At 39.7% G+C, this 18513-nt stretch overlaps 1 protein-coding gene across 1 annotated transcript; it reads left to right on the forward strand.

Moving 5' to 3' along the window:
* The first annotated feature begins 787 nt into the window (after positions 1-787).
* Positions 788-16524, forward strand: C1H15orf48 (chromosome 1 C15orf48 homolog). Its single transcript, XM_007472498.3, has 5 exons — positions 788-1053; positions 10329-10388; positions 10513-10598; positions 12440-12500; positions 16122-16524. The coding sequence occupies exons 2-5, from the start codon at positions 10353-10355 to the stop codon at positions 16188-16190; spliced, it is 252 nt and encodes an 83-aa protein (XP_007472560.1). The 5' UTR covers positions 788-1053; positions 10329-10352; the 3' UTR covers positions 16191-16524.
* Positions 16525-18513: the final 1989 nt, after the last annotated feature.

Consider the following 18513-nt stretch of genomic DNA (forward strand, 5'->3'; position numbering starts at 1 on the left):
TAATTAGGACAATTGAAGATTTATATGTAATATTTTTTACTTTATCTATATCTATATCTATATCTATATCTATATCTATATCTATATCTATATCTATATAAAGCTGCTTGGGGAGGGGGATTTCTCTACTCTTCATAAGGAGAGATTGGTTTCTCCCCTCTGAAGGGCACCTAACATTTACTCATTTTCTATAGGAAGTTGCCGATCTAAGATTCCCAATACTAACTAATATATGCTGGAGAATAATAAATACATCATTTCATGGCTCAATACACGGTTCTAAGGCAGAAGAGCAGTCAGGGCTGGGCAATTGGGGTTACATGACTAGACCAGGTCATGCAGATAGGCAGAATCTGAGGTCAGATCTGAACCTCGGTTCTCCCAAATCCAAGCTTGGCTCTCCACCCACTGGGCTACCTGGCAATCATTTACTGTGGGTCTCTAATGGGTCAGGCATTCTGCTAAGCACTGGAAGGAAGTGGGAGGGAAAGGAAGGGTGAGTTCTAGTTTTCTAAGTTCCTATGTCTTCTCTTATTTTGATCAATTCACTGCAAGCATGTTGAAGTTCAAGCCTGCCAGAGGATAGCAGATTAATTCTTCTAGGCCCTGACCCCCGGAGAGAGGATTGAGAGGGAATTAAACATTTAAATTGGAAATAGGGTTGGGCAAAGGGACATGGAATGAATCCCTCTTATCTCCTTCCCTGCAGCAGCACAAACAGTTCGGGAGGTCCACTTGGGAGGGGAGGCGGGAAGGTTCTAGAAGTTTCTGACAGTTGGTGATGGGAAAGAGTGAAAGAAAGGTCTCCCAGTGGCTCATGGGTAGTCATTTGACTGACAGCACTGGCACTCTCTCAGGAGGCTCCATCCTGCCTGGCCCTAGCCAGTGAGAGCTTCCGAAAGGCGGGACCTGGCTGAGATGACTTTGGGCCTGCAGTAGCCCTGAGGAACCTGGAGAGGGCGACCAAGGTGGTGGACTGTGGACTTGGAGAGCTGCCATCAGGCCTTCCTGGTGTGGTGTGACTTGAGGCATCTTCTCCCCTCAAAGGACTGGGTAGGATGGAGGCCTGGCCTTGCGGAGTACCATCTTGGAATCTCTGTCTTTTGAAGGGGTGTGTGTGTGTGTGTGTGTGTGTGTGTGTGTGTGTGTGTGTGCACGCGCGCACGCACGTGTGTATGTCTCCATGTAAATATTCTGGTTCTTACCTTCATTTTTTTTCTTTTTAGTCAATACACTTAAAATTTCTGATTTACTTGACATAGGAATTCCCCTAAGTGAGGCAGAAAATGCCCCTTCCCACATGAGGGTGGCTCTCCATGATCCCATGTAGGACTTTCTGCACAAAGATACTGGAGTGGTTTGACGTTTCCTTCTCCAGTTCATTTTAGAGGTGAACAAGCTGAGGCCAAGGGGGTTCAGTGACACACCCTGATACACCTGAAGTGACCTAATCTAGATTTGAACTCAGGTCTTCCTGACTCTAGCCCTCTATCCATGGTGCCCCCTAGCTTCCCACACCTTACACCTTAAGCTAGATCTTTGATCAGCATGGGGAGTTCCCAGTATGGAACACCCCTTGCCCAAGTGGACTAGCAACTCCTCAATAACACACAGTCTTGGAGAGCTTCCTGAGGGTAATAAGAGGGTTAAGTGACTTGTCCAGCATTACACAGTAGTATTTGGTCAGAGACAGGACTTGAACCCAGGGTCTTCCTGATTCCAAGACCAACTTTGTAACCACTCTTTTATGACAGTTAGTTCTCTGCCTTGATCTTCTTGGCTATGACCAAAAATGAAAACACAGAGTATCCATTTTAAGCCTCTCCAAAACCAGCTAGGCCTGTGTTCAGATGGCAAATAAATGGGTGACTGATGCCTATCTTCCTTATGTTACAAACAGGGATGGAAATAGATCTCGTTAATCAGCCCATAAGCATATATTAAGGGCCTACTCTGTGCCAGATGCAGGGCTAAGCTATGGCGGGATACATATGTGAAAAGAAAAAAAGAGCCCTTGCCTTCAAGGCACTTACAATCTAACTGGAGAAGAAAACAGATAGAAGCTGAAAATGGTGGAAAGGGATACCCAATATGGAGGTGGGGCAGTGAGGCAGGATGAAAAAACCCCAAAGAGGATAGCTGGGTAGGAAGTAAAGAAATGGCTGTCTTGGGCAACAGCCTTAAATGAAGGCTCTGGAAAGAGCCCTTCTTCCTGCCCTCTACTCAGGAGGGAGGAATATAATGATGATGTGGGAATAACAAGGCTTGTGTCATCTTCTAGGAGGATGAGGTTCTTGGAAGAACATTGGGGAAATCCAAAGGAGTATCTAGCCTGGTGGGAAAAAGAAAAAGACTTTTGTTTTTTAAACCCCTACCCTCCGTCCTTGAAACAATAATAAATATTGGTTCTAAGGTAGAAGAGCCACAAGGGCTAGAAGAGTTGGGATTAAATGACTTGCCCAGCATCACCCAGCTAGGGCATGTCTAAGACCAGATTTGAATCCAAGTCCCCCCAACTCCAGTCCTGACACTGTCCACTGAGCCACCTAGCTGCCTCTAAAAAGACTTATTTGTAAACATTTTTCTTTGGCATTTTTATACAGCCCAAGAATTTTCTTACTATTCCCTCTGAATAAGTAGGCTCAAATATGAGTGTTTTCATGTCTTGGACTACTATTTGATAAGGACATTTGACAAATTTCATAGGAAACCTTGAAGTACTTAATAGATCATAGATTTTAGATGCAGAAGGGACCTTAGAGGTCATCTTGTATAACCCCCTCATTTTAGAGATGAGCAAACTGAGGCCCCCCACAAGGGAAGTGATTTGCCCAAATCATTATCTTCCTTCTTACTGATAAAGGGCAGGAAGAAGGGTTCACACAGATAGTAAATGGCAGAGATGGTACTTGAACCCAGTACTATGCTGCTATTTAAGATGATTCATTGTACTTTGTCTTAGGCTATATGGTATGTGCTTAGTTTATAGGCTTAGCTCTAGGGACAATCAAAGTAAAATGAGCTTGGCAAGTAGTATAAAGATCAGAAACTTGAGGATTTATGACAAAGGGGAAACTGCTTAAATGGAGCATCCTGCCTGGTAAATAGGCCAGTTAGCCTTTGGGTCACTGAAAGCTCTAGTCCTGCCTACATTTTTATAGCATTTGTTCAGTCTTTTTAGTCATGCCCAACTCTTTGATGCCATTTGGGATTTTCTTGGCAAAGATACTGGAGTGGTTTTCCATTGCCTTCTCCAACTCATTTGACAGGTGGGGAAACTGAGGCAAATATGATTAAGTGACTTGCCCAGAGTCACAGAGTTAGTAACTGAGGCTGGATTTGAATTCAGGAAGGTGACTCCTCCTGAAATCCAACAAATGACCTCAAACCAAACATTCATTCTCTATGTGGATATTGCCTAATAGCATATGCAGTGACAATACTCGGGAAAACCAGGTTGAGGGTAACTAATAGGCCTCCAACCCATCTGTGAATTAGGGGGATGTCTACCCCATTCATGCAAAGTCTTCTCCTGGTGGAAGGAGCAGCTGAGAACAATTTGTTTCTAATAGCTATGAAGGAGGCAGAGGCAGAAGCAGGCACTGTGGAGGGATTAGAACTTGATTAGACATGGAAGAAACCAAGGCCATCTACTGCATTCCAAGAATCACCAGTCTTGTCACTGGACTTGGATGGCTCTGGAAGAGAGTGAGGCTAGTGACTTTGTATAATTGGCCTGATTTAAATCCAATTTATGCACAAGTCAAAAGACATCAGTGATCCAGTGGCATCATTTTGGTCTTCTTTGAGTACAAAAGGCAACAACCAACCATCCAACCAACCCAATATATTCCTATTGCCACCTGCATACACTATCAGCTGATTTAAAGGCCTTGTGATTGTAAAGAGAGGTGGCATGTCAGAGTGAAGGGAGACCAAGTCTTATACTCAGCAAGACAAAGATTCAAATCCAACCTCTGGTTGTGCGACCCTGGACAAGTCACTTAATCAGTGCCACAGGCAGAGAGCACTGGTTAGGTTCCCTTAGGTCCATGATGGTGAACCTATGGCATGGGTGCCAAAGATGGCATGCAGAATGTTCTGTGGGCACATGAGCGGGCCCTCTCCGCTCCCCCCCACTCCAAAGTTTGTTACTAGGAAGGCAGAGTTCTCCCCTCCCCTCTCCACTGTGCCTCCTCCCTGTCCCTCTGCCCAGTAACCCAATGGGAGTGCACAAGGGATAAGATGGGTAGCTCACAGGTGGCAGGGCAAAGGAGGGGAGCACTGGGGCCACTCCCCTCCTCCTCTCTACACTTCCTGAGGACATTCCTCACTTCACTTGCCTCTCTGCCTAGCAACCCAATGGGAGCGCTTCTTCCCTCCCTTGTGTGGGATAAAGGGGTAAGGATGGTGGCAGGGCATAGCACACAATCTCTAAAAGGTTCAACATCACTGCCTTAGGCCAATGAAATCAATAGAACACATAAAAATTATAACTTGATCTGGAGTTAGGAAAACATGGGTTCAAATGAAACAGGGAGGAGACATTTATGTGGCCCATTGGATAAAGCACCAGACCTGGAATGGAAAGCTCCTATTTTTAAATTTAGTCTAGCTAACTTCCTAGCTATGTGACTTTGGACAAGTCACTTAACCTTGATTGCCAACCCTTGCCCTTCTGTCTTAGAGTTGTTTCCAAGACAGAAAGTAAGAGCTTTTTTATTTTTTTAAAGAAGAAAGGGAGAGAGACAGAGACAAATAGAGACAGTGACAGAGAGCCAGAGGCAGAGGGAGAGACAAAGAGAAAGAGACAGAGAGACAAAGACAGAGACAGAGACAGAGACAGAGAGAGAAGAGAAAGAGAGGGAGTGAAGGATGAAGGAAGGAAGGAAGGAAGGAAGGAAGGAAGGAAGGAAGGAAGGAAGGAAGGAAGGAAGGAAGGAAGGAAGGAAGGAAGGAAGGAGATAAGTAACAGAGGAGAGGAGAGAGGGGCCCATCTGTTGGTGGAGATAGGATGGAATGGGCTCTCTTGAGCAGGTAGAGAGGGGTGAGCCTTGGTAAGGAGTAAAGTCCTCTAATCATGTGAGATAGGAGTAAAGGAGGAGATATTGGTAGAAGGCATCTGAAAGACAGATGAGGAAAAAGGGAGAAGAGGGAGCTCATGGAAAAGAGCCTCAACTTTTTCTGTAAAATATAAGATGATCAACTAAGAGAGTAGAGGGAAGTAGACCCATGGGAGATTTGAGGGAGGATGAAAAGATTTGGAAGAGACTTAATAGGGTTGGATAGTAAATTGATTAGAGAAATATAGTAGGATTACCTAGCAACAGTTAGAGCCCAGTTAAGGTTATATAACATAAATTTGTAGTAGACCCAATCAGTATAATTGCATGCTTTTATCAGACTTTGTTATTTTTTTTTTCCATTTTGCTAAATTGCAATCAGGAATAATTGGTTGTGAATTTTTTAATTTATTTTTAGTTGCTTGTTGAAACAATTTTTGACCCTTGTTTTCTGACATTTTAAGTTTCAGGTTTTTTTCTTCCTTCCTTCCTTCCTTCCCCAATAGTCTGATATAGGTTATACTGGTGCTTTCATGTGTCAATCTGGAAAAACAAAGAACCATTATAGTACTGATCCCTTCTCCTGGAATCAGACACAATCATTAATCAAAGTCCCATCTAGGTCCCCATAAATGTAGGACTTAAATTAATATCCAACACTCTAAGAATTATATTTTATAGCTTATTAATAATAACTCAAAGTAGAAGGAATAAAAAGGAAATAGAAGTTAAAAAACCTAATTATTTAACAAAATGAAGACCACATAATTAAGTTCTCCTTGCCTGTTTAAAAAGCCCACTCCACCAAAACCCTAACAGGAAGAGAAGAGAGCAGGAGGTCGGGTTACACAAAATTTATATCCTCCGTACCTCAGCATGTAATGTGAGGAGAGTGGGGTGCTGGGAATTCTAGTTTTTAGAGTAACAGATTCTAATTACACAATAGTTAGAAAGAACTAGTCTTTAATCGGGACAAGGAAGGCAAAATACTCTGATGGGCCACTACACTAGAGTCAAGCACTAGATACTACACAGAGTCAAAGCTGAGACTCTGGGAACAATGTCTCTGGGAAAAAAAGTCCTGCCCAAGGGGATTTTCTAATGGACTGAAGAATTTGGGATCTTATATATCTTTTGGGAAATAAAGGATAAGGAGATTTAATTGATTGGCCTTACAATGGACACAAGGAAAGAATGATTCCAGCCAGGGTCTGGGCTACCTGGTAGAGGCCTTTGACACAATGGGAGAAACTTCTAAGACAAAAGGGTACTTAAGATTTGATTATATCTATTAATTCTATCTAAACTGAGATTGTGTGCTTAAAGTTTATAGTTCAATTTAAGACAAGGTCAGTCTGGGGCTTCCCTTAAGGCAAGTTCCTAAGGCACAGGAGCAAACATGGTTCCATAAACACAGTTGACACATGCAATACATATTTTCATATTCCTCGTGTTATGATAAAGACATATCACACATACAATAAAAAATGCATGAAGGAAATAAAATAGAAGATGGCATGCTTTGATCTGCAATCAGACTTCAATAATTCCTTCTTTGGCTATGGATAACATTTCTCATCATGAGTCCCTTGTGGAAACTTACTTTGCTGATAATGATTTAGTTCTCACAGTTGATCATGGTATGATAGTTCTATTACCCCTGTCAACTTTGTTTATGGAACTTCCCAAGTTTGCCCCTGTGCCTTGGGAACTTGTCTAAGGGAAGTCTCAGACTGACCTAGTCTTAGAATATGAAACCTTCAAGCACCTAATGAACTCAGCTTAGATAGAATTAATAGATATAATCAAATCTTAAGTACCCTTTTGTCTTGGAAGTTTCTCCCATTGTATCAGAGACCTCTCTCCAGCAGTCCAGGGCTGGACTCATCCTTTCCTTGTATCCATTGTAAAGCATCTCCCTCTCCCAAATAAGTCCAGCCCCTAGCTGGACTCCTCCTCCTTCCCTTGTGTCCATTATAAAGCCTATCAATTGCCATCCTGTATTTCCAAAAGTGTACATAAGACCCCCCAAATTCTTCAGCTCATTGGAAAATCTCCTTTGGTGGGTTTTTTCCTGGAGACATTGTTCCAGAGTCCCAGAACTTTGACTCTGTTGTACTATTCTAGCACTTGACTGTGGTGTCTGAATCTGAGCATTGTCTTCCTTGTCCTGATTAAAGACTTGTTTTTTTTAACTACCATACTTTGGTGGTTATGTGTTTTTCAAGGTTGAAATTGTGTATATTGTTCTGGTTCTGCTCACTTCATTTTACAACAGTTCATATAAGTCTTTCCAGGTTTTTCCCATCTCATCAGTCAATAGTATTCCTTTACAACCAAATATTATAACTTGTTTATTCATTCCCCAAGTGATGAATAACTCTTCAGTTTCCAATTCTTTGCCATTACAAAAAGAGCTGCTAAAAATATTTTTGTACAGGTAGGTCCTTTCCCCTTAACTCTGATCTCTTTGGGGTACAGACTCAGTAGAGGTCAAAGGGTATGGTTGCATAGTTATGTGGCCCTCTGGGTGTGGTTCCATATTGCTCTCCAGAATGGTTATATTAGTTCACAGTTCCTTTAACAGGGTATTAGTGCACCAATTTTCCCACATCTCCTCCAACATTTCTCAGTTTTTGGTCATATTTGGCTATGATCTTTTTGCAAATATCTTCCCACAAATCACTTCATCTTTCTGAACTTCAGTTCCCCCTCATGTAAAGTAGTAGTGCTGGAACTCAATTTCACAAGATTTCTAAACCTCTTTGTAAAGGATTTTAAAGGTTAGCTACTGGTCCTATAAGTGTTTGCTAACTCGTTAGCCCACATACACACGCAAACCAAAAACGTGGTGCACCATCTAACCAAATCATCCACTTTTCCTGTCATCCAAAATGTAATACAACACTTCTCATTTTCCTGCTGCCACATGGAGGATTCTTTAAATTCATTCCAGAAGCTACCTGACCCTGAAGGGCAGCTCTGGAAAGCTGGGCTATGTCAGGGTGGGGATGTGGGAACCACAAAGGAGGGAAGAGTGTTTGAGGGAAAAGCAATCCTTGGCTTACAGAACCTTGAACTAGGTTTTGGCTTAACTGGCATAATTCAATGTCTGGCAAGTGGCACCAGGACTATGTGCTCTCTCCATCTCCAATAATTAGTCTTAAACTTAGTCCATCGAGTAGCTCCCCAGACTCAAACCTAAAGAAAGTGAGTTCAGGGTGAGGGAAATATGGTGTGTTTAAGAAATGAAATTGAGTGACCAATACTTAGCTCCAGGACTTGGGCAGTGACAGGGCTCTTTCTGAAGAGTCATCTTCAGAATATAAGATTTAGAGGTAGCATCCAGGATCCAGTTCTGAGTTTTAGCAAGTCAGGTCTCATTCACTAGATAGTCCTCACTAGTAAGGGAACTTGTTTCCTTGAAATGTTGGATCTCTTAACCCATTCTCTGCAGCAACTGGAAATTCTTATATTATTCTCTTTCTTTGAGGTTTTGCAGGGTGGTGTTGTGCATGAGTGCTTTGAAGTAGAGACTTGCATTTTCCTAGAGCTGAAGGCAGGCACTTATTTGAAAACATTAATGACTTGTCAGACCAATAGCTGTGTTTCTTTTTTTTTTTAGGTTGGCATTATAACATTTATTAAAATAATGCTATGCGTTGATAGAAACAGCAAAGAATCAAAGAATTAAAATGCAAGCTATGTAAAATCCCAACTAAAACCCGAATGTGTCTAATGTATTGTAAACCTTAAAATTTCTTAGACTTATAAATGTTGGAAATTTCACCATTGGGAAATTTCATACTTGGAAAATTTCTTACTGATAGTCTATTGGAATGTGAACCCCATTGGCATGGGAGGTTCCTCCTCCTCCCTTCTTAAGATTACTTTAGGACAGAAACCTTTTGCTGAACAATGGAAAGGGCTTTGACCTATACTTAAGCATAGAACAGGAATTTCTTTGAGTCATGATTGATTTTAGAATTGATACAATAGAGATACTTGGAATGACAGAACCAGGTCTTGGAAAATACAATTTCCACCCCACTCAGTCCTAACAGGATTTAGGAAGGGCTGCAGCATAGATCAAAATTTAATTATTCCAATCTCTACCCTACTCAGGGTAACAGGATTTAGGAAGGGCTGTAGCAAAAGATCAAGATTTAATTATTTGAGAATATGACCTTCAACAGACATGTGCAAAGCCACAGATCTCTGGGCGGTCCTGGGTTAAGGTAGAGCCACCATTGGCACAGGGAAGACATGGACAGTGATTGGTAGATGGGAGAACTGAGGGGAGGGAACTTGGATGGTTTCCTTAAAGATAGGGGGGTCTGAGGACTGAGGGGGGGGTTGGAGAGTTTTGGCTCTGAGTGGTTGGAGAGGTGCTCTGAGAAGCTTGCTCTGAAGGAAGCTGAAGGTGGGGGCCTCTGAGACTGTTTCTCCATTTTGGTCACGTGAGTAATAGGGACTGATCTCCTTTCTTTGCCCCAGCTATCTAAGGGCTTGGGCCTTTTGGCCCAGCCTAAACAGAAGGGGTATTTAAGCCCTATTCCCTTCTCTCCCCTTTCTCTCTCCCTCTCTCTCTCTATCTCTAATTCCTTTCTTCCTCCTGTTTGTAATTAAACTCTATAAAAGGCTGACGGCTGACTTGAGTTTTCATTTAGGAATTACATAGCTGAATTCCTTGGCGACCTTAAATTAATATATATCAGTCTTTTAAAGTTATTTCCTTGTCACAGTATTCATTCAGTAGCTAACTAAAAGCCCAAGAAAGAAAACACTCTCAATATAATAAAGTACTGCAAAACAATTGGCAATTTTCTGTTATCAAAATTGTGGGTTTTGCATTTTGTATCCTTTTCTCAATCAGGAAAAAAAATTCTTTTTGAATGTTATATAACATACATACAAAACAAGATAGAAAAGTACATTATAAACTTGTAACAATGACTGTAAATACATTATCTTATAAGTTTCTCACAGGCAATAGGTTGGTTATGGTACATAGATAGCATGAAACTACTAAGATAATAAAGAATAGACAAAATACATGTCAGCTGTACAGTAGCATACAAGTGACACTCCCATCTACCCACTCTAAAAAAAATTACATAATACTGTCAGAAAAAAGTCTCAAAACTACATATTTTAGTAAGAAACAAATTCAATAAAGAATGATAATACTGAGAACCAAGGCATTCAGAGATTTCAAAAGTCATGCTTTTTTTAGTTGATCCAAAATGAGTTTCTTTTTTCTAGGCTACTACCCCCAAAGCCACCATCATGAACTTTGTTCAATTCTTGATGAAAAGGAAAGAAGTAAGTATTGGCCTTTTTCACATTAATCCAATAAGCAGATATTAAAAGTAAAAGCATTTTCGGTATCATTTAATATTTTAGAGGGTCACCTAAAGATGTTTCCTTTCAAATTTTTATCCATTAGCTTATTCCTTTGATTGCATTTGTGAGTATGGCAGGATGTGGAGCAGTTGGCATATCCTTTTATACCCTTGCCAAACCCGATGTGATGTAAGTAAAATGGGGATATAATTGGAAAGCAGCTATCAGTTGGAATTGGGTTGATTTCTGGATTGGGAAAAGTTGTCCAGTTTTCTTATGTGTATTGTCTGGGATTGTCTTATATTTCTATTTGTATGCTTAGGTTTTTGCACATCCATTCATACCTCTTTCCCTTCATTGTGTTCTCGAAGCTAGTCAGTGCTTGGTTTGAATTCCCAGCTGTCTGTTCAGGCTGCAACCTTTTTTTTTTAACTGTGGGAATTAAATTTTTAGGAGGATCACCCCACCTCACTAAATGGGACGTCACAGTCATGTGTCTTAATTTGCCAGCATGGTGGATGAGATTCCTGACTGGTGGAAGCCAAGGACTGTGATGTGTAGGGACTGATGTGAAACCCTGGCCAATTAGAAAAAACTTAGAGGAAGGGTTTAGATTGAGCTTAAAAAGCCAGCACATGAAGCAGGCTGGGGCTCTGCCATCTTTTTGCTTGTGGAAAAATCTTTCTTGCTGGCAAGCTGTCCAGGTGCTTATCTATGTAAACCATATCTGGCAAGCAATGCAGCATGGGGTGGTATAGAACTGGGCTAGCAGGGACCATGCAGGGCTGGCTCCAGTCCCTTCCAGAACTCAGACCTGATCCTTAGCTGGCCATGTGGTTAGTTAATCCTCAGTGCTGCCAATAGAGAAATGGACCAGGGTGGTGGGAATCTAGGAGCCAATGAAGCAGAAGAGATTTGTGGGTAGTTAGGCTGGTACCCTTATTTTTCTTTCTTTCTCTTGACTAATAAATTTAGTATAATGTCTCCAAGATTAATTTTATTTATAACAAAACCCTTCCATCTTATAATCAACACTATGTATGGGTTTTAAGGCAGAAGAGTGGTAAGGGTAAACAAAGGGGGTTAAGTTACTTTCCCAGGGTCACACAGCTAGAGAGTGAGGCTAGATTCAAACCTAGGACCTCCCATCTCTAGGCTTGGCTCTCTATCTACTGAGCCAACTAGCTGCCCTTGAATCTAAATTTGTAAACCTAATACCCAAAGTTCTTTCAAGTTCCTGATCCTTCTTGACCCAAAGTCTGATCTATGAAACTAGAGTTATAAAGAATAGACAGTAACCTGATGGCTATTCCCCATGCCTTTGGGTTGTGCTTTTTTTTTTCTCACTTAAAATTTTTTTGGGGGGTTGTACATATATTATTACACAAAACATATTTCCTTATTATTCATTTTTATAAGTGAATAATTTTATAAAACCCAAACCCCAAAACATATATCCAAATATACAAGTGAACAATTACATGTTTTCATCTGCATTCTGACTCCCGTAGTTCTTTTTCTGGAGATGGAGAGCATTCTTTGTCATAAATTCCTCAGAATGGTCCTGGATCATTGCTACAATATTTCAGTTAATTGTCTACAATGTTCTCCTGTTATTTCACTCTGCATCAGTTCATGTAGGTCTTTTCCATTTCTTTCTGAAATCATCCTGTTCATCATTTCTTCTAGCACAATAGTATTCCATCAACGTTATATACCACAGTTTGTTCAGTTATTCCCCAATTAAGGGACATCCCTTTAGTTTCCAATTTTTTGCCACCACAAAAAGTGCAGTTACAAATATTTTTGGACAAACAGGTCCTTTTCCATTTGAGGGACTTAGTTTTGAAATTTCAGTCTTGAAGTTATGGTATCATTGGATCACAAGCTCCTTGTAGGCAGGGACGGTCTGTGGCTTTCTTTTCTATCACAAGTACTTAGCTTAATGTCTGGCACACAGTAGGCAGTTAATAAGTACTAACTGATTGATTGTCACAATGTTATCTAATTAATATTATAATTCTTTTTAGTCTTAACAGGAGACAAAATCCAGAACCATGGGAAAATGTAAATCCTAACCATCCTCAAAAGGTACTGATAAAATATCCTGTCATGTAACATATTTAAGATGAAATGAGAGTCATTCTTCTAAGCAAATGGAGTTAATAAATGCATGTAATAATAACATTAAACCCAACATACAGCAATAATGGAAATTGAAAGTCTAGGAGCCACTGTTGGCAGAATTTGGTTATCTGTAAAAAAGTATGATGTCCACATATGGTTTAAGGATATTGTGAAAACTTGATTTTATAATTTGTTTTCAAAATTTTAAAAAATACTTTGTTGGACATCAGAATGGGCATATAGGAAAACCATGCTTCATTTATAACCCTCTTATGCCAGGTAGTGAATAAGACAAAATAGTTATACCTACCAAACAGGGAAATATTGATATCTGAGTGAATGAAAATGACATCTGTAGCGTTAGAAGAGACCCAAATTGCCATGTAGTCCAAATTCGAACCTAATTTAGAAATCATCTCTAGAGCTTCTCTTTTTCATTGTCCTTGAATACTTTGTGGGGTAGGGAGCTCACTATTTCACACCCACACAATCTGTATTAATGCTGAATAACAAAAGTTCTTCTTTACATGAAACCTAAATCTGTGTGTCCATGTTTCTGGCTATTCTACTATAAAGTTTAGTGATATAAGAATTGTCTGATTCCTCTTCTGGTGACATCTCTTCAGAATGTGGAGAACAAATATGCTCTCTCCATCCAAGTCTTTTCTTTCCATTAAATTTCCCATTTTTGAGACGAAAATCTGAACTATTGTAAGAACCAAAAGCTTCCTTCATGACACGGATTTTCCAACTTTCAGATTTAATTGCTTTTTGACTTGAGGAAGCATATTAAAAATCTGCTTTTTCAGTTTCCCTAGAAATGTTATGTAGTTCACTGACAGTTTTTGGTCTGAAAATTCTTTCCAGATTTGTTTCCTTAGGGTAGGTTAGTGAAAAGACAAAAGATTTTGCTTTGAGAAATGAATTAAAAGTGGTAGTCAAGCTTGGAACAGTTGACTCACTTCACCTCACCCACTGGTTATTCACTTTTCTAAGCTCATTTTTATTCTCCATCCCTAGAAGCAACTGGTCATCTTCATTCTCAAGGGAAGTGCCCATTATTCCATTCAATGGGGAGCATCAACATTTATTCAGAAAGGGTTGAGATTTGATCAGAAGGGAGAGTATTCATTAATTATTCCAGGAGAGTGGCCAAGGAAAGAATCAAATAGTTACACTTAAAAAAAAAATAACTCTTACCTTCCATCTTAATCAATACATATTGATTCTAAAGCAGAAGATCCATAAGGACTAGGCAATGAGGGTTAAGTGACTTGCCCAAAGTCACATGCTAGAGAGTTATCTGTGGCCACATTTGAACCCAGGATCAACTTTTCTAGGCTCTCAATGAGTCATTTAATTACCCCTAATGGATTTTTTAAAACCCTTACTGTATATCTTAATAACAATTCTAAGACAGAAGAGTGACAAGGGCTAGGCAACTGGAATTAAGTAACTTGTCCAGGGTCAGTGTTACATAGTTAGGAAGTTTCCAAGACTAGAGTTGACCCTAGATCATCCCAACTCCACACCTATCCACTGTGCCACCTCACTGCCCCTTACAATGCATTGAAGATCATATTTCAAAATATTTGCTGAAATTTTATTATATCGATTTTTTTCGCTTTATAAAATCCTCCCACTTTCATGAAAACATATTCTATCTCATTACAAACTGCCAATTTGTGGCTCAGAAAGATTGCACTAACTTATGGTTCCATTTCTAATATGATAGTTTCTCAATACTATGCCGATTTTGGTGTATTTGCTTTTCTGGCAGTTATATTATACTGATTCCTTAGGTTTCTAAATTGGGCAGCTAGGTGGTTCAGTAGATTGAGAGCCAGATTTAGAAACAGGAGGTCCTGAGTTCAAATATGGTCTCAGATATTCCCTTCTTGTATGACTCTGGGCAAGTCACTTAACTCCCTTGCCTAGCTCATACTGTTCTTCTGCCTTGAAGCTAATATGTAATATTGAGTCTAAGATGAAAGATAAGGGTTAAAATAAAATCTAGTTAATAAAAAAAAGTTTCTAAATTAAAATTTGGCCCTTTTTCATATAAAAATTTTATTTTATTAATTTATTTTTTAAAACCCTCATCTTCCATCTTAGAACCAATATCATGTATTGGTTCCAAGGCAGAAGAGCGGTAAGGGCTAGGCAATGGGGGTTGTGATTCGCCCAGGGTCACACAGCTGGGAAGTGTCTGAGGCCAGATTTAAACTCAAGAATTCCCATCTCTAGGCCCGACTCTCAATCCATACAGTCACTCAGCTGCCCCCTCCTATGAACATTTTAGATGGTCTCTTTCATCATTGGAGCCTAGATTGAAGTGCTAGATTTTACATGTTTGTCCTATTAACTTTCATCTTGTTCAAATCATTGATAAATACTAATTCAGTCCTATCAAATGAGTTATCTCTCCCTGCTTTGTTATTCTAATTGGGTTAGCATGCCTTTTATGTTCTCATCTTTGCCCATGGATGGTAAAGATGTGGATAGTAGAGGATGGAGAGCTTTGTGGCAGGTCACTTGAAAACTCCCCAGGTTGATAATTAATCCAATTAAATTTGCTTGGGATCACTCAGCCAGCTGTCACACTACCAAATTCTACCACCATCTCTCCCACATTTCTCTTCTGTCCACAAGGATATAGTGAGATACTAGATGAGAATGTCTTGTGGAAGTCTAGTCCTGGGATTTGGTAATCCCTTCAGAGAAGGAAATGAGTGACAGACACAGAAGGGTGGAGACCTGTATGGCAGTTTTTCATTTGTTATCCATTGTATTTTATTTTCTATATTTAAAGGGATCCATAGACATCACCAGACTGCCAAAGGGGTTTGACTTTATGACTTTATGACCAATGACTTTACTCCATTTTGAAGTATTTACCATTCCAACATCTACCTCTGGTCCATTTTTCTTCAATCTTTTGCAGTTTCAAGATTTTTTTTAAAACCCTTATCTTCCATCATAGAATCAATTCTGGGTATTGGTTCTAAGGCAGAAGAGTAGTAAGGGCTAGGCAATGGGAGTCAAGTGACTTGCCCAGGGTCACACAGCTGGGAAGTGTCTGAGGTCATATTTGAACCCAGGACCTCCCGTCTCTGGGCCTGACTCTCAATTCACTGAGCCACCCAGCTGCCCCCCCCCCCCCAAGATGATTTGTACAGAAAAGTACAAAAGATGCTTTGTGTTCAAATTTTGGTCAGCTCCTAGCATTACTGTACCTATCCCAAGCATTGAACCTTCAGACTTTCTCTGTTCTTCCAAAAATACCTTGAGGTCTTTTTCAGATGTCCTTATTTCCTCTTGCAGTCAGGGTTCATTATGGGTAATTTCTTTTTGCAAGCTTCAGATTATTACAAATACTGAGCCACTCAGCTGCCCCCTCAATCAACATTTATTAAGCTGCCAACTGGATTTCATTTTTGAAAATGATTTACTTTTCTTTGCTAGTGCTTAATACAATGCCTGGCATAAAGTAAACTCAATATATAGTGTTGATTGAAAAAAATTAATTTCTCCTTTTAGAGTTTCTGTTTCTGAAATAATGTTTTCGGTGTGTGTTTTTTGTAGCTTATCACAATTAATCAAAAGTGGAAGCCTATTGAAGAACTGCAGAAGGTCAGAAAGCTGACTAAGTGAAAAGTCTCTTCCTGCAAAGTGCACTCTAGGTATCTAGTGGAAACATCTCTGCACAAACTAGACTACTAAAACCAGTGTGTAGAAGGGCTTCTGCTACATTTTTAGGGTCTTCCTCCACTTGGGGACTCAATGAGGAATTCCAGTTTGCCCTAAAAGTGACAAGTTCAACATGGTCCACAAATAAATTTTTCACATTTGGTGTCTTGTTATAAAGTTGAATTTTATATTATATATGTAGTTCTTTAGAGTATTCATGAGAAAGTATTGTTGCATGCATTTGTAACTATGTATTCTTTTATTAAACTGATTTTTTTTTGGGTAAATGTATAGTGATTTGTATCTTCTATATCTTTCCCCAAAGATTAGATAAATATTTATTTCATCATTAAACTGATCAATCATTGGGAAAATACCTAATGATAACTATATATGCAGTTTTATAATATGAATTTTCATATTCAAAATGAACTCCCTTCAGAACATTTAAGCAAGTACTTTTCACTCACATCTTCCATCCAATTGAAAACCAATAGGCATAAATTATTCATTGTCTAAATCTTATTAATTCCATACTTTAGGGTTCCTTTATTTTATTGGTGTGCATACTTATTTTCCTAATGCAGATTGCAGCCCCTATGTAGATAGTTTTAATGCATAGTGGAGACCAAAAGACATTCATAGTCTACTCATGGTTTTGTACATGGTTTTACTGAATAGCCAATGTCAAAAGAAAATCTATTGCCTCTTGGTCACACTGTTGGTAACAAACTGCCCAGAATCTAGACTGATCTTTGGAAGGTAGACAAAATCCATTATCAGGCTCCTAATGGAAGAGGCTTCCCCATCATCTCCTTGACAAAGCCTCCAAGACTTTATTATCACTTCCAACTCCTTGATCTATCTGTGTCTGCTTCCAAAGTATTCCCTCAAGTATTATTGCCTCATTAATTAGAGTGTTCTTCTTTCAAGGATGTGGGATCTGGATGGGAATCACAAATTTGCCACTTACTGTTCATGTGACCTGGGGCAAGTCATCTAACCTCTCAAGGCCTCAGTTGGGTCAAAAGTGAGCCTGTTTCTTCATGACAATAGTTTTACTAACTATGAATGTCCCCCAAGGCTGTCTATATACTTTCACTTGGAGCCAATTATTGTCCTTCCAATGCAAATGTTCTCAGATTATTTGTCCAACCTTAACCTCTCTTTGGACCTCCATTCTCACATCTTCAACTGACTGTTGGACATCTTGAACTAAATGTCTTAAAGATGTTATAAACTCAATGTGTTCAAAAAATGAACTCATTACCTTCTCTCCCCAGGCTTTCCCAGACTCCTAACTTCTTTCTACTGAGGGCACCTCTGTCCTCCTGGCCAACAAAGCTCCCAACCTAGTGGTCATTCTCAATTCCTCACTCTTCCGTCATATTTGATTACTTGCCAAATCGCCCCAGAAGGACTAGAGAGTAGTTAAACACTTTGGAAACTTTTCAAACAGCTAACTCCCAAACCAGATCAGAGCAAAGTATTCTGTTCCTTTTATGGCTTTGGCCTCTGACTTTTTTAATCACTTGGAAATAAAAAGAAGACCTCCAAGCTTTATCTCCAAGATTTGTTTGTTTGTTTTTTTTTTCACCAAAAAACTTGTTCCAAAATGAATAGAGCAGAAGAAATCCCATTTATCCAAGTTGGAAGAAAAATAGAGATCAGAGAAAATATAAAGAGAAAACTATAACAGACAATACAGGGGGAAGGAGTGCTCCCATTGGGAATGAGGCAATGTAGATCTACCAAGATTCCCAGATCTTCCCAATGGGAAGTACCCATAGTAGCAAGCTCAGGATAAGGATATGATGGGAAATATTAACTCATCTTACATCTGCTTCTTCTTAGAGTCTTCAGCAACTTGAAGTTGGGGGGGAAACTAAGTGGTTCAGTGGATAAAGAACCAGGTCTGGAGATAAGAATTAAAAAAAAAATATATATATATATATATATATAATGGTCAGCAAGGTGGCTGAGTGGTCAGAGAGCCAAGCCCAGGGATGGGAGGTTTTGGGTTCAAATGTGGCCTCAGACACTTCCCAGCTGTGTGACCCTGGGCAAGTTACTTAACCTCAATTGACTAATCCTTACTGCTTTTCTGCCTTGGAACCAATACACAGAATTGATTCTAAGACAGAAGATAAGGGTTTAAAAAAAAAAGCCTTTAGTAGGGTTAGCATTTTCTATAATTCTCTCAAATCTGGAAGCCAGAAGTGTCCAAAGTAACTGCAAGGCCTGAAGATATCTGAAGGGCTGGAAGAGACTGCTACTTCTCTGCCAA

Source organism: Monodelphis domestica, chromosome 1 (assembly GCF_027887165.1).
Source record: "Monodelphis domestica isolate mMonDom1 chromosome 1, mMonDom1.pri, whole genome shotgun sequence".
Taxonomy (NCBI): domain Eukaryota; kingdom Metazoa; phylum Chordata; class Mammalia; order Didelphimorphia; family Didelphidae; genus Monodelphis; species Monodelphis domestica.